Source organism: Narcine bancroftii, chromosome 3, assembly GCF_036971445.1.
Source record: "Narcine bancroftii isolate sNarBan1 chromosome 3, sNarBan1.hap1, whole genome shotgun sequence".
NCBI lineage: Eukaryota > Metazoa > Chordata > Chondrichthyes > Torpediniformes > Narcinidae > Narcine > Narcine bancroftii.
Genome location: NC_091471.1, coordinates 241,841,802 through 241,859,303, shown reverse-complemented (window position 1 = coordinate 241,859,303; position 17,502 = coordinate 241,841,802). Strand labels below are relative to the sequence as shown.

At 41.3% G+C, this 17,502-nt stretch overlaps 1 protein-coding gene across 11 annotated transcripts in view; it reads right to left on the bottom strand.

The window, feature by feature from the left end:
* brd4 (bromodomain containing 4) overlaps positions 1-17,502 on the bottom strand; it is a 164,712-nt gene that overhangs the window by 94,719 nt on the left and 52,491 nt on the right. For 10 of the 11 annotated variants that reach the window (XR_011354275.1, XM_069927306.1, XM_069927303.1 and 7 more), the window contains one exon: positions 3,238-3,375. Coding sequence is in view for 10 of the 11 variants with exons in the window: in XM_069927306.1 (XP_069783407.1) it covers positions 3,238-3,375 (138 nt within the window). In the remaining variant the exon portion in view is untranslated. Of the gene's footprint in view, positions 1-3,237; positions 3,376-6,483; positions 6,501-17,502 lie in introns of those variants that run through there. The other variant, XM_069927312.1, reaches the window with a different exon arrangement.

The following is a 17,502-nucleotide window of genomic DNA, read 5'->3' as shown; positions in this document are numbered from 1 at the left end:
AATTCAAGTGAAAGAATCTGAATGAGATAAATGAAACAAGAGTTATCATCACCAAAATGGCTGAATATTCGAGCTACGGTTCTCTTCAAAAAAGGTATGCAAGTATGGATGATGTTTTTAAAAAAAAAAGCAATTCAGACGTGAAATTAAACAAAAGCCTTGGGGCCAATATTTTAGGGAAATTTACTAACTTAAGGATGCTGCTAAGTTTTAGTCGAGTGAGGGATGAAAATTTTAAAAAACATCACTAAGCAGCCAGCAACGGAACATTCAAGCTTGGAATACTAAATAGGCTATTTGCCTCACATGCCTGATCCATCGTTCAACAAAACCTGGCTCATTGGAGATTCACCTTCTTGCATCATAGTTAGCCACTAAAAAGTTATAATTGTGAATAGAACCTCAACAGCCTTTACTTGGACAGAGATCTCCAAAGATTCCCAATCCATGAAAAAGTTTCTTCTCATTTTCGACATGATGGGGAATGCCTGACATTGAGAGGGTAATGCCTGGCGCCCCAGACGGGGAAAACTTCAATCCCACACTTATCCTCTCAAGCACCAGAGGAATTTAATATATTTCAATGAATCACCTCTCAAGCTTCTAAACCCAAGATTAGTCCCAGCCTGCTCAATGACTCCTCATAGGATGGGCTCTCAAGGAGTCGGTATGATGAACCTTTGCTATTCCTGGCACAACCTTCCTCAAGGGGCGCAATGCACCATATTCTGGGTTCAATCTCACTAGGGCCTTGTTATTCTAGTAATGACGTTTTTAATTTTGCACTTGAATACTCCACCAATAAAGCCTCATATGGTGACTGGCATCCTAAGTGTTTGCTGTATTTAACCATATAATCATTTACAGAGCGGAAACAGGCCATGTTGGCCTTTCGAGTCCGCACCGGTTCACTGATTTTGTGCGCCCTCTTCAGGCATTGGTCCCAGTAGATCTTCATTCAATAACGATGGGCGAATTCAATGCAGGTGGAGTCTTATTGAAATTGAAAGCAAGATTGTTGTCCTGGCACCACACAACCAGATTCTTGATCTCCATCCTGCTTTCTGACTCATGGTTTCCAATGGTGATGTTATCAGCTCTGCACTGGGGCCAAACTTGTATAGGGAGAGGGAACAGAACAGGGGACAAAGCACATGGTCTTAAGGTGTCTGATGGTCAACGAGCAGGTGACATGGTTTGCATGTTAAATTCCATTTGAAATTAAACCATGATCCCTCAGAATGAATAGACTTCAGTCTCTACCGCCTTTTAAAATAGTGGATGACCTCGTAGTTTTACACATTACCTTTCACTCATCTGTCTCTATCCCTGCATTGTCCACACAATCCATACACCATCCTACTCTGAATCACAGTATATTCGTATTACATCTCATTCTCTGAAATGGTCTTTTGAGTATTGGGACTGGAACACTGATTCCTGTGGTACACCAGTTAGTCTACAATGCCATAAATGGTACTTTATTCCCATTTTTTCTGTTCATTAACTAATCCTCACTCCATGATTCTTGTACTCCAAGTGCTTAATAATCTTTTTTTGTACTTTAAAGATCTTCAGAAAGTCTGCAGATACCACATCCACTGGTTGAATTTTATCCATTTTGTTTGCGACGCTCACATTGCCCAATTCTATTATTTGACCGTCCTGTCACCCCATCCTAAATAGATTCTAGATCAGCCTAACTATTTTGTCATCGCCCATTTTTTCCTCTTTCTTGAATAGGGTTAGATGTTGTTTTCTCAACAGCATTTTTTTTTATCCAAAATTCCACAATTAACAATAAAACTGCAGGATTTATCAGATTATAGTTCCAAAATTTTTCTAATACATTTTCCCCCAATCTGAGGCCAATTTCTTTCAGTTCTTCATTAACTATGCATCTGTCGGGTCACAACCAGTTTAAAAGAATCTATATTTTAAATGTATTGCAAAACATACTAAATGAAGCACAAATGCAGCCAAGAGCCCAGATTCCATTTGCTATATTAATTAAAAACGACTAAATCACAGCATCGAAGTACTGAAGGCATCTACTATAAGGTTTCCACTAGTCATGTTGAAAATATCTTCAGCGGTAATGAGGCAAAAAAAAAACAACAATCCTATTCAGAATAGCAGTTTTCCACCCATTTCAAGTAAATCATTGAAAGGGCCATGACTGAACTGTCAGAATATAGTGTTTCAATATTATGGGGTCCTGGTATGTCTCCTTTGACATACCATTTCCCTTCATCACACAAATCTAAAACGTTACAATGGTCACAATACACATGAAATGCTGGCATTTCTTTTACACACTGAAAAGAACGTAAAATGACAACTTATCATGGAAACAATTTACCCATGTAATTATTAAAAAAACCCACAAATGTCCAAATAATTCTTTCCCAATTATTTCATCTAATGCTAGAATCTAGCAGTCTGGAAAAGTTAATTTCAGTAATTTTACCTACTAACATTTCACTCTGTCCTTGTTATCATCGATTTAATATTCATAGATCTACGCACCTAAGAGGGCCATGCATCTAATGCATGCTTCCAAAGCCTGCTCCTGTGACATCTGGCTAATCTTGTTGGCCATTAGATTGATTGCATTTACAATGTCATGCTGGCAAAAAGTGAATTATCAATAGTCAGAGTGCAGCTGGAGCCAGGGTTGAAACCAGCTTGTTTTCACAGGGTGAAACTTGCATAACTGTTATATTCATGGAACTGTTGACCCCAGTAGCCTGAATGGCATCTGTCTTTTGTAAATTTTTGAAATACAAACAACTTTAGGTATCTTAGTTTACACAAAAATACTGGGGAAACTCAGCAAGTCATGTAGCGTTCTTAATGCACCAAAGATAGATGCATACCAATGCTTCAGAGCTCAGCCCTTCCTCGAATTATGAGCTGAAAGCAGGCAGTTGCCTGAATAAAATAAACCAGGCATTCTCATATGAGAAAATTTCCATTATGGAGCAAAGCAAGCAACTTAAAAGGTTTCTGGGGGAAAAAAATCACAGTTGTTTGTTCTGGTCAACTGCTTAAGCAGCAGAATAATTCTTCCAAGAGTTAAGTGTTTCCAAAAAAGAGCTCAAGCAAGACAGGGAGAGCAATAATCCGAAAGTTAAATAAGAAGCTTTTCCTTCCAATGTAGATTTAGCTCAACATTATGATGAAAATGTGGTCCGTATTTTTCATCAGCTCACTGCACATGAACCAGAGTCTTACCTTATTGTAAATGTAACAATTAGTAAACATGGTATTGAAGTCTTGAATACATTCTTGGGCGTTCAAGTAGTAGTTGTTTTCCAAGCGCTTTTTAATTGTTCCCATATCCATAGGATTTTTAATGATTTTATAGTAATCCTGGGAAAAAAGGGTAAAATTCAACATTCAAAATAAAATTTCCAATGCATAATCAATTTTATGAGTAGTTTTGAAATTTAACTGTACAAGCTAGTAATGAACAAGACGAGTCAAAGTGATCACTTTCTCATCAGCAACTACTGGCAATGCTGTTACAGGGAGTGTAACGGATTTCTACGGTTAAGTCTACATGGTCTCTTTCAAATGGATTGGGAAAATAAACATAGGAAGAGCTGTGAGCATTCAAGATAACTACAGCATTCATGAAAGAAAAACAGGCATTAATTGAAAATAACACTTAATCATTTTTAGATAAGAAAAATTTTTTTAAAAGCACATCACTGATGAACAAAGTTCCAAAAGCCATAGTCTAATTTGTCTATCACAGCAATTTCCACATACAACTGTGGGGCGCAACTCAAGATTTCATCTGAAGGAAATCTGCTCAGTTTATTTGATGTATTTTTCGACAATATCGTATTGAATAAATAACAAAGAAAAAGCAACAACGTTTCAATGATGTGCATTCTGACCTGATGAAGATTCCAACCTGAAACTTACTTTCCAGTAACTACAGGCCATTCATTTGATCTTACAGTGCAGGAACATTCAGTTTGAACACTTACATCATGACTTGACATGTAAAAGTCAGAATAGGCTTATTCAAAGCAAACTTATCTAATTCGAAAATGTCTTGATGAGGAAACAAGAATAAATTGTGGCTTTTCAAAAAAAGTCAATGAAGCAGTATAATAATACATTTGTCATCAAGAATGAAGCTGGTGTTTAGGCAACGGCAACATGTATAGAAAATGAGTCAAGTTTCCAATGGAGTTTTTTTTAAATTAGAGGCATGCATGCAGTGAAACTCCTCAGGGCTGGGATTCGAATTTTAGCCTTTCACAATTGATATTCATGGCTAGAATAATTGGGTACACTAATCAAATTTGTAGACATTACAGAACTTGTAAGCAAAATGAACTGCTAGGATGATCATAAAATACAGGACATCAATAGGTGAGTGAAATGAGCCGATTAAAAGTGTGCGCCAACAGTCAGGGATAGGCAGGTTAAATTTAAAGCCCCTTTCAAACTTGTCAGTTATCCCAGGAATCAAACACCAATCGGCCTTCAAAGTGGCAAGTACGAAAGCAAAATATGCTCAATGCCGGCATGAGATGACGTCATCTCAAGCTGGGGATTGACGGCCCAGACCCCAGTACGATCCCCGGCATCTGCAGACACCAGCGTTGAGATCAGGCGAATGTGAACGGGGTAATCACTTCTCTCTTTTGCATTCCATGTCTTGCAGGACCTTCCGATTAAAGGTAGAACAGATCAAACGCTGGGGATAGGCCCTTGCAAGTGTGAAAGCGTTCGGTGTCCAGGTGAGGTGTGGACTAGTGTTAAAGGCCAAACCCCCATTCCTATCCCAGGATTTAAAGGGGCTTAAGACTGAGAAACATGAAACTTTATATTCCATTGAGAAAATAGACATTTAATTTGTCATATGTAAAAATACAATGCTGGAACTCTGAAGGTCTTGCTGCATCCAAAGGAGGTAGAAATATACAACCGATGTTTTGAGCCTGAACCCTTCCACAAGTTACGAGTAAAAAGCAGGCAGATGCCCGAATTACCCTCCATTTCCTGCACACAGTGATTTGCAAAAGTTGGAGCACCCCAGTCAAAATTTCTGTAACTGTGAAATTAAGTGAGCAGAAGATGAACTGATCACTAAAAGTCAAAGTTAAAGATGAAACATTCCTTTCAACATTTAAAGCAAGATCAGTGTATTATTTTTGTTCTGTACAATTTTAGAGTGGAAACAAAAAGGAAAGGAGCACCATGCAAAAGTTTGGGCACTTCAGACCTTAATTAGCTTGTTAGGGCTTGTTAGCTTGTTCACAGTCATGGTTAGGAAAGGCCAGGTGATGCAAATTTCAAAGCTTTATAATGACCCCAACTCCTCAAACCTTGTCCCAATAGTCAACAGCCGCGGGCTCCTCCAAGCAGCTGCCCAGCACTCAGAAAATGAAAACAAATCATGCCCACAAAGCAGGAGAAGCCTGGAAGAAGAGAGCAAAGTGTTTTCAGGTGGCTGTTTCCTCAGTTCCTAAGTAATTAAGAAATGGCAGTTCACAGGAACAGTGGAGGTCAGAGAGGAGAGGATAGGAATAGGAAGTTGAGGCAGATGAATGTGTGCCTGAAGAGTTGGTGCTGGAAGAAGAGAGCAAAGTGTTTTCAGGTGGCTGTTTCCTCAATTCCTAATGTAATTAAGAAATGGCAGTTCACAGGAACAGTGGAGGTCAAGTTGAGATCAGGAAGATCAAGGAAACCCCTTTCCAAGAAAACTGCTCATATGATTGCTAGAAAGGCAAATCAAAATCCCCATATGACTGCAAAAGACCTTCAGAAAGATTTAGCAGACTCTGGAGTGGTGGTGCACTATTCCACTGAGCAGTAACACCTTAATGAAAGAGTCATCAGAAGAAAACTTTTCCTGAAGCCTCACCACAAAATACAGCGTTAGAAATATGCAAAGGAACATCAAAACAAGCATGATGCATTTTGGAAACAAGCCCTATGGACTGAAGTTAAAATAACCTTTTGGCCACAATAAGCAAAGGTATATTTAGAGAAAAAAGGTGCAGAATTTCATGAAAAGAACACCTCTCCAACTGTTAAGAACTGGGGCGGATCGATCCTGCTTTGGGCTTGTGTTGCAGCCAATGGCACGGGGAACATTTTAGAGGGAAGAATGAATTCAATTAAATACCAGCAAATTCTGGAAGCAATCACACCATCTGTAAAAAGCTGAAGATTAAAAAAAAGGATGGCTTCTCCAACAGGATAATGATCCTAAACACACCTTAAAATCCACAAGGTTTTGCCATGGCCCTCTCAGTCCCCTAACCTAAACATCACCAAAAATCTGTGGATAGACCTTAAAAAGAGCAGTGCATGCAAGACGGCCCAAGAATCTCTTAGAACTAGAAGCCTTTTGCAAGGAAGAATGGGGGAATACCCCCAAACAAGGATCAGCTGGCTGGAGAAAGCATTTACAAGCTGTGATACTTGCCAAAGGGGATGTTACTAAGTACTGACCATGCATGGTCCCCAAACTTTTGCTTCGGGCACATTTTCCTTTTTTTGCTATTTTGAAACTGTAAAAAATGGAAATAAAAGAAAGTAATCTTGCTTAAGATATTAAAAAAGTGTATCATCTTTAACTCTATGCCTTTTGGAAATGGTCATCTTTTACTTGCTTTGCTTTTCACAATAACCAAAATTTTGACCAGGGGGTGTCCAAACTTTTGCATACCATAGAATCTGCTCTGGTTCCCTCTGCCCCCATGCACGACAAGGACCCCCTCGTCCTCACCTACCACCCCAACAGCCTTCCCCATTTCCGCCACCTACATGATCCTACCACCAGACACATCTTCTCTGCCTTTAACAGGACCTCTCCCTCCATGATTCCTTCCTCCCTCCCTTTCCACCAATCACCTGCTTGACAACTATCCCTGTGACCACAGGAGTGCTCTACTTGGCCCATACTTCATCCCTCACCACAATTCCAAGCCCCAAACAGTCCAAGTAATGCAACACTTGTGAATCTGCAGGGGTCATCTATTGCATCTGATGCTCCTATTATGGTTTCTCCTCTGCATCGGAAAGTTCGCTTCATTGAGCACCTTGGCTCGATCCACCACAATAGTGGGATCTCCCAGTGGCAAACCCATTTCAATTTCCCTCCCCACTCCTTTGCTGAAATATCTACCAACCGACCCATCTACTGCCAGACTAAGATCATCTACAAACTGAAGAAACAACACCTCATATTCAGTTTTGGGACCTTACAAACAGATGGCATTAACATCAACTTCTCCAAATTCCATTAACATCTACCCCACCTTCCATCTTTCCCTCTGTTTCCTCCCCCCCACAGATCTGCTTTCAGTCAAAAATGCCCCTCCCCATCAATTCTCACCTTTCCTCTCTCCTGTCCTCCTATTCATATTCAATTAACATCTTTTGTCTGTTAGTCTGTACTCCTCCACCTGCTCATTCTTCCCCTTTCCCCAGCCTTTTAATTCAGACACCTGTCTGCTTATTAGTCAGTTTGAAGAACTCAGGCCCAAAACATCAATTATCTATCTCTACCACAAATGGGCACTGGGAGACCTGCTGAGTTCCTCAAGCCTTTGTGTTTTTACTACAATCACAGCATCTGCACACGTTCGTATTTAACTGTGTTTTCATATCTACCAAGGTAGAGTGAGAAAGTTGTTCTGTATGTTCAGCTTTCCGAACTAACACTTTCAAACCAAGTTTAAATGCCAGGTGTTGATCACTTCACCCATTTGACTTTTCTTCAAATACTGCTGGCTCCCGATGCACGAGATGGAGTCGTGGCTGGTCGAGTGGAACCAGCCCTCTCCAGAGAAAAGTGAAAAAAGTGTGAAAAAACAGCTCAATAAACATAAAATACAGGAAGAGAAAGTTACAGAGCAGAGACAGAAGATGGCACCCAAAACAGAAAAATAACCAAGAAATGGGAAGAAGGAAAATCACTGGAGAAGAAAGAAGGCGGCCTGACCTGCACATCACAGCAGGTAGCCACCGATCTCCAGTGTTAGTGAGTCCCCGGAGAAGCGGTGTCCTCCCGACTGGTGGACTTCAAAAATGGTTCTCAGAGCCGCGAAGAGTTGCGCATGCGCAGTGCGCAAGTAAAGGAAAAGCTTAACGCTGGCGGGAGGGGGACTTAGCTGCGAAGCGGCCAGATGAGAGACGCCCAGTATCGGGAAGTTCGGCTGGGGGAAGTCGGCAAGAAAAAAGAGTGGTGAGAAAGAGGGTGAACGGGTCGGCCTGCAGCAGGGGGGGGGAGGGGGGGGGTCGGCCTGCAGCAGCGGGGGAGGGGGGGGTCGGCCTGCAGCAGCGGGGGAGGGGGGGTCGGCCTGCAGCAGCGGGGGAGGGGGGTCGGCCTGCAGCAGCGGGGGAGGGGGGTCGGCCTGCAGCAGCGGGGGAGGGGGGGGTCGGCCTGCAGCAGCGGGGGAGGGGGGGGTCGGCCTGCAGCAGCGGGGGAGGGGGGGGTCGGCCTGCAGCAGCTGGGGGAGGGGGGGGTCGGCCTGCAGCAGGAGGCCCAACAGCAGGAGACCCAGAAGCTGGAGGCCCAGCAAGGATACAGAAGCAGCTCACCAGAGAAGGATGAAGATACACTGACATAGATATAGACGAAGAAGACCGAGAATTTCAAAGGAAAGAAGGCAGCAAAATAGGACAAAATTTAGGTAAGGCCTTTTTTGAAGAACAAATGAGGTCATTGAAAGACTGAACTAGACAATGATGATGAGCCTGATGATCTAATGACCTAATGATCTAATGACAGCCAATCAAAAGAAGGAAAAGAGCTGAAGACAGAATGCAAAGCTTAGAGTTGGTCATGACTGAAATAGAGAAAAGAGGAGAAAATGTGGAGGAACGAGAAGCTGCTGTAGAAATGGAGATAAATGATTTAAGAGGGAAGTTGGAGGAGAGTGAAAAAAAATTAGAGACACAAGATTTATTGCACACAAAAAATTTACATATTGGAAAACTACAGTAGGCGAAACAACATAAAAATAGTGGGCCTGAAAGAAGGCAAAGAAGGGTCAGATATGAAGGAATTTATAAACGGATGGATCCCGAAGGTGCTGGAAACGGCAGATTCACATGAATGGGGAAAAAAAGGGATTAAAAGAATAGAAAATTGTTTTTCAGGAAGTAGATTCTTATCCTTTGAACAAATGAGAGATAAGTACAATATAACTGGAGATACAGCGCTGGCATATTACCGACTGAGATCCTACTTGAAGGATAAATTAGGAAGCAATTTGAGTTTGCCAGAGGGAAGTAACCTTGAATATGTGATTACAGATACAATGATAATCAAAAGATTTATAACAAATATGTATATTAAACTGCAAGAAAAGGAGAATGAGGAAACAAATGGTAAAACTAAACAAAAATGGGAACAAGATTTAAATATAAAGATAAAAAAGGAAACATGGGAGAAATTATGTTCTGGAACGATGAGAAATACAATAAATACGAGGCTACGTATGATACAATATAATTGGTTACACAGACTATACATTACACCTCAAAAGTTAAATAAATGGGACCCAACAGTATCTGATAGATGTTTTCGATGTAAAAAAGAAATGGGAACAACAATTCATGCAATCTGGACATGTGAGAGAGTAGAAAAATTTTGGGAAGATCTCAATCAGATATTAAATAAAATAACAGAAAACAATATACCAAAGAATCCAGAGATCTTTCTCCTAAGTAACATAAAAAACAAAGAATTTGGAATTGATTTGGAGGATGCACAAAAAAGATTTGTTAAGATAGCTCTAGCCGTAGCAAAAAAATGTATTATGTCAACCTGGAAATTAGAAGATAATTTGAAAATACAACAATGGTATATAAAAATGAATAAATGTATTCCATTAGAAAAAATAACATATAGCTTAAGAAATAATATTGAAATATTCAAACAAATATGGGAGCTTTACATTAAATACAATAGCGAAAACCTACCGGGGACAAACATTACCTAAGTTGATGGAAGGAGAAGGAAAGAAAAGAATGGACTCAGTAGAATTTCTGGTGTATTTTGGTTGAATGACAACATTGTCTGACTGGTTTAATGTAACCTAGATTGTATACCTAAAATGGATGGGGGGGGGGGGAGGCTTGGGAGGAGGGGGTGGGGGGGAGAAAAAGTCACTGTATATGTGTGAAAAAGAAAGTGTGTATCAGGGCTAATGTGATTTATGGTGTGAAAAATAAAAAATTTATATAAAAAAAAGAAATAGAAATCGAAAGGGCGCCTAGAGCACTAGTACCGAAACCGCCACCACATCAAACACCGAGATCCATATTGGTAAAACTTCTAAGATATATGACAAGAGAAAATATACTGGAGCAGGCAAGAAAGAAGGTCAGAGAAGACAATAAGCCGTTGGAATATAAGGGACAAAAAATATTTTTTTACCCGGATATAAGCTTCGAACTTTGAAAGAGGAAAGAATTCAACACGGCGAAAACAATCTTATGGAAGAAAGGTCATAACTTTATATTAAGACATCCAGCAGTACTCAAAGTATTTATTCCTGGGGAATGAAATAGACTGTTCTCGGACCCAAAGAAAGTCCAAGAATTTGCTGAACATTTGCAGGACAGGAGGAGAGAGGAGGAGGAGTGAGGAGGAGGAGTGACAAGAAGGAAGACCGGCAAGAAAATAATCAAAAATATGTAAAAATATAAAGTAAAGATAATGTATATATAAAGATTTAAAGATGGAAGAAAGGGGGAAAAAAGAGAGCTTTATGATATGTATAGGAAAATAGTGTTCTTGGGGGGGCTGAGGGGGGAGAATAATGGTCACTGCGAAATCGGTTGACGCTTGCGAATAAGTTCACAAACCGAATGGAATGGGGAGTTGTGGTTGCCGTCAAGGGACAAGGGGCAATCCAAGGAGGGGAGGTTCATTTGAGGTTAAAGGGTTATTGCTTGTGGGGATTGTTGGGGTATTTCAGGTCTTTGTTGTCATATATTGAGATTAAAAAGGAAAACTTTAAAAACAGTAATGGAAAAAAAGGGGATGGAGGTGGTGAAGAGGTGGAAAAGAAGTGAAAATAAAGATACAAGATGGCCATGTTGGACAATATGACTATAAACATTAACCAAATATAAAACCAAATTTAAGTGTATCCCATTGGGAAAAAAAAATCACAATTTAAAAGACAAAATTACAATATTTGAAAAAACCTGGGAACCATATATGGAACATAACAGAAAGAGCAGGCCTCAGACCACCACCATCTAAAACGGGTGTCAAACTCAAATTCACGGAGGGCCAAAATTAAAAACTTGAACTAAGTCGAGGGCCAAACTAAATATTTATTGAAAATTTTCAACAACATCTGCATGTTTTCTCTTCTTTCAACATATATCATGTTAAACTTTTTCTTATTAAAATAAATGTTTAATAATAGTTTTGGATAAACTCTTTCCAGAAGCATTAATAAATGAGAAATAAAATATTCAATAAATAATATTTCTCTATAGAGGATTTGTCAAATGTTGCTAGTGTGCTGTCGAATAGTAAAATCTGAGGGCTATTGAGAATGTGGGAGAATAACATGATTCCTGAAACAATCAAATGGGTGACTGACTGAGGGCATGAACTCTAGCAGGGTTATTTGCCATGCCCTTTTTCCATTGGTACAGATATCCTTTGATTTACACACTTTTCAAGTTTTATGCCTAATGAGCTTGTATCCAGGTGCAGGACCATTTTTAACCAGGAATATATTTATCACTGTGACATGAAACTATTGGAAGATCGTTTTATCCTGAGATTAAAGTTCATAATCCTTACTCAGGCCTGTGTGCGGGAGGGCGGGGTTTGCAGGCGATCGGGTTGGACAACGACAGTGCGGGGGCATTGGCTCTCGCTGCAGGGCGGCATCTCGGCGGATCAGCGGCCCCGTCACCGTGAGTCGCGGGTCGGCCTGCGGCAGGGAGGGGGAGTGGGCAACGGTCTTGGCGAGGTCACCCCCCCCCCCTGAGTTCCTGCCAGACCCCCCTTGACCTGCTGCGTTTCTGCCGGACCCCCCCTTGACCTGCTGCGTTTCTCCCGGACCCCCCCTTGACCTGCTGTGTTTCTCACGGACCCCCTCCCCTTTGACCTGCTGAGTTTCTCCCGGATCCCCCTTTGACCTGCTGAGTTTCTCCCGGATCCCCCTTTGACCTGCTGAGTTTCTCCCGGATCCCCCTTTGACCTGCTGAGTTTCTCCCGGATCCCCCTTTGACCTGCTGAGTTTCTCCCGGATCCCCCTTTGACCTGCTGAGTTTCTCCCGGATCCCCCTTTGACCTGCTGAGTTTCTCCCGGATCCCCCTTTGACCTGCTGAGTTTCTCCCGGATCCCCCTTTGACCTGTTGAGTTTCTCCCGGACCCCCTTTGACCTGCTGAGTTTCTCCCTTCTGGTGTTTTTACGAGAACCACAGACTTTTGCTCATACATTGATGAGGGGGATCAATGGCCAAACATTGTCAGGTACCTCTCTGCTGGATAAAGGATACGGTTTAACCCGCTGAGTTTCTCCAGTGTTGGGTTTTCACGAGGTAGAGTCAAAGGGCCGAAGGGCCTGTTTCTGATCTGTAATGTTCTACAGACCCTGCTCTTCTTTCCGTGCCTGTGTCCCAGGACCTTTCCAGGGCAGTCTCCGCGCTCAGGACTGCGCTGGGATCCTGGTCAGCGGTGGAGAAGCAGGTGAGCGCGGCTAATCCCGATCCAGCCCACGCCACTCCCGAGATTGGTGGGGGGGGTTCCACCCTACCTGCCCGACCAGCCTCGCTCTCCACGTGTACTCTGGGCACCCGCCGCTGGTCCGGTGGGAAGGCACAGGGCGGGCGGCGCCCCCATCGCCCAGCGGGGAGCCCCAATCTTACCTCCGGCGTCCCAACTCCATCTGCAGCTCCAAGAAACGCTGTGCCACTGGGGTTCCGGGTGCTGGGAAGCGGCCTTGGCTTCCCCTGACACCGGCCAGGCCGCGCCGCGGTGGGGGGGTGGGCGGGGGGGACACGACAGCGTGTTTATAAAACCACCCACCACTACTTTTCAAGGACCAGGATTTTTCTCTCTCTCTCTCACCCTGGGACACAGCGGTTACTGTGCATGCACTATACTGGCGCGGCGGCCAGCGGGCCACCTCTAATACATTTTTTATATGATCTTGCGGGCCAAATATAATTATATTGGCCCGCGGGCCAGAGTTTGACATGTGTGATCTAAAATGATAAGAAGATAAACACGATCAGATTTAAAGTGAGTAAGTAGACGATACGTCTTTTTTGTTTGTATTCCTTTTGTACAAAGATATTGTTTTATTGTATTTTATATGTTCAATATTTACTGTTTTTGGAGGGGGGTGGGAAGGGGAAGGGAGAGATGGAGAAAAAATAGAAAACGTCACTGTGAATATTTAAAGAGATGCACCTGTAAATATATTGGTTGATATGGTTCATAGTGCAATAAATAAAGAATTACAAACAAAAATTGCTGGCTCATCACATCATTTAATCATGTTTCCAAAGACCTGGCAAATGTATAATTTACTTAATGTGCACATCCAAATTGCCAGTGTTTACTTATGCTGCATCCAAGTTGGAAAGTATCCATTCAGCATCTTCGTGCTATGTATTATGTAACTGGGAGTTTCTTGAATTGTTTAATGAAATGTAATAAAATGTTTTAAAGTGAAAGCCTGCATCACTGAATTTAACAAGGTGATTGAAAATCAGCGCCATCAGGGCATGAATTACAAACAGTGGAGTTAAATTGTACCCTCTTCTACTTGTTCCTTTCTAATGCGTCTATTTTTTCCTCCCTCTCTTTATTGGAAATGAGCTTTGATTCGGATCCCTAAATTATCCCTTCCGACTTTGCGCAATGCTCTTTTAATGGATTTCACATTTTTATATTTACTTTATCTGCCACATCCTTTTTCACTCATTTTATCATAAAACCTTTATGGCATTATATCTTACTTTCACATCATCAACAATTTCAATTTGATACCTTCATTTATATAAATTTAAGCCCCAGGTTCATCACTCCTGATACCTTGCAAACCAGGAAAAAAAAAGATGAATGAGCAAAAATCACATTTACGCTTTGGTGCCATTTTATATTTTGCCTAACTTTCTCCAAATAACGGGCATTGTATAGATATCAGAATCCTACAATAAGATACTGGCTTTAACACTAAACAAGAATTCTTGAAAGCATTGCTTTCACGTTAATACTTAATATTGGACTCCAACAACTACTTTCACATTCCCTTACAATGCAGTAGGCAGCCATTCACTGCACAGTCTATACTAATTCTCCATGAATTCTCATCAATCCAAACAAACCCACCCCCTCCATTCCATGAAACCTGCCCTTCCGTTCACATCGACTGCCTCTCTTCCCTATTGATTCTTCCATCAACGATTGACTCTAGTAATTGTGATAACCAGTTAACATCAATAACCATCAGGTCTTTGGGATATGTGAGGAAAATGGGCATTCACATGGTGGCGGGGGGAATGCACTACTCCACACAAACTGCAGCACCTAATACTTTCAAACCAGAGTTGAAGCAATGAAAATGTTGCCCCTACATACAGCATCACTGTGCTAGATTGGTCCTTTCATTTATGTACCACCTGTTGGAACTTGCTTGACAAAAAGCACACCCATCATACCATCAATATTTAAAAACAACCAACAGATATGAAAAAATCTCGTACTGAAAAGGTCACATTAAAAATCAAGCTCCTTACAAATTCCTCTCTTCCTCTGAAAATTCAATTGGAATCCTGCTTGATGCAAAACTACAACCCTGGATTGTAAAAATCTGGAGGTAAAACCAAATGGTATTTTTTTTTAAAGCAGCAAATTAAAACACAAATGCATTTATGCTGATGGCCATAATGTTTAAAAAAACATTTTTTTTATATTTTAGAAGTGCCTAGAAATGATGTGCCACATATATTAAAATCTACAAAATTTTCAAGATTTCTTCCATTTATCCAAACAATTTGTTGCTTTCCTTACTGTATACGGAAATGATTTCTAATTGGGTTTTACTTACATCCATCAGTACAACTTACAACACCCCCTTCTCCTTCCAATGCACACAATGTAACATTTCTTCCCTTCCACCAACCAGAGCCTCGGACACACTCTCCATGTGCAAAAGCAATGGACTGAATTTTGCATAATACATTCACAGTGGTCCAGTACCACAATGCATGCCATTCCAGAACACTTCAGCAGAACCAAGATCTGTCTGCACTATTGTATCATCACATATTTTGCACCATCCACAACTGTGATTATATTTATTGATTAGTTTCTTTTACAAATCAGTCTTGCTGCAACAAATTCATTGCATCTCTACACTGTGTACATGATAAACTCTCATTCTGTTCACCCGTTACAATGGGGTGCATGCCAGGCAGAATACAGTACAACTCTTGATTATCTGAAATCAGATTCTCCGAAATCCTCATTTATCCAAAATTTTTTGGAGCCGAACTGACGGCGGCCCCATGGAACTCCCTGGGCAGAAGCTGGACCCTTGGGCTCCCAGCACGAGCGCTGACTGAGTGGGGAAGTGTCAGTGATCGATGGTGGCCAGCATTTTTTTGGTGAGAATTAAACTTTATTTTAATGCTTATGTGAGAGATGAGTAAAACTAATGTGATGAAGAAAGCTAGTATGGATATATGTGTAATGAATAAAGCCAGTATGAATAGGATAAGGGTAGATAATAGAATGTAGGAAGTAAAGTTAGTCTGAATAAGATAAGGGTCTTCTTAGAGAGTCAGCAAGGTTCCACATATGTAATTAGTAAGCCTTAGACAGAATTAGCAAGTTCTGCATATAAGAGTTGGTAAGCACTGAGGGTTGGGAAGGTGTGAATAAGGACAAAGGCAGGTTTGTGAATAAGGACAATCAGGACAATGGCATGATGGGACACCGACAGGATACCCCCTGGTCCTCCAAGTTCACAGAAACAGCACGTAGGCAGACAGGATTGCCTAATGCCAAACTCATCCAGGAGGTAGAAGAATGTAAGGGGGAGGGTACTTCCATACTGAAATGAACTGTATAAAAGTTGGGTGACCCCCAGTGTATGTGTGTATTCCCAGGGTAAGGGGAAGCACCCAACTCTGCATTGTTGTATAATAAATGTTCTTTGTTCTCAATTTTTGTCTCGAGCAATTTCTGTGAAGGTGCTTCTGTTTCTCACACTTGGAAAGCCTTACCTTGCTTGCTGTTGTTTAAACACTGTTACTACATTTTTTTTTAAATGACCAATTCTCCAAAAAATGTTTGTCCAAATTGGGCACGGTCCGGACCATTTTGGATAATTGAAGTTGTACTATATCACCATTGAGTCTCCAAGCATAACCCAGACTTATCACAAATGGTGATGAATTCCTGGAATTCTCTGCCCCAGATCCAGACAGAAAATAGCATATTTGAAGAATTTGATGTGGAGATGGATAAATATCTGATTGATTGAGGAATAGAGGCGTATGGAGATATGAGAGAGTTGAGGCTGGCATAGATGAACCATTATATTAAATGGCAGGGCAGACACAAAGGGCTCTGTTCTCTTTTTTATATTGTGTCCTTTTGACCCCAAGCTGCTGAATACCTGGCTTTTGGTTTCCTACATTGTTCCAATGAAACACTATCCAATCTCAGGTAACACCCCATTTTTCAATATGCAAGTTAGATCCTTCCAAATTCAACAGTTGAGTTGAACAATTTTAGATAATGAATTCCAGCAACCGTAGTATTTTTCTTTCCCCCCCCCCCCCCCCCCCCCATCCCCACCACCAATTCTGCTTCTTTAATGTAGCCCCATTCATTCTTGAGCTTTCACCTCTGGACTTGCCCATTACTCAATTAACATTTATTTTTGAGTAAGTCAAATTTTTTGGACTAATTTTTAGGGTAAAATTCGGGGGAGGGTTGGGGATCAAACTACTTTGACTGGGGATAAGTATCTGCTTCATTTGAGTAAGCTGGAGTTCCGATGACCGGGAGGTTTGGACTGGGCAGTAAGTCTACATTTGGGCATTGGGAGCTTGAATGGGCAGGCAGCCAGGACCTACGCGAGAATTTGTGGTTAAGGCGCTGCGAGTTCTGGTGGGCATTTGCCCAGGGCCAAAAGTAAGGGGGTGGGGGAGGTCGACTTTTACACACATGTGGAAAATACCACATTTTTAGGTCAAAAATAGGGAGGAGGGGGTCCACTTTTACACAGTGCCGACTATTACACGAGTATATGTCATCAGAGCGATCCTTTGCTTTCTTCTCTCCTGTCATGTTTTAAACCTTTTCTGGTTGACTTGAAATGCTTACAACTTGTCTCCTTTTTCTTCTGATAACTTGCATTTTTTTTTTTAAACAAAGTTCAATCCAAAAATCCAAAGCTGGATATTTAATAAATCTAAAATACTTGACAACCATAAGAAAAATAGATTACCCCATAAATCAAACAAAA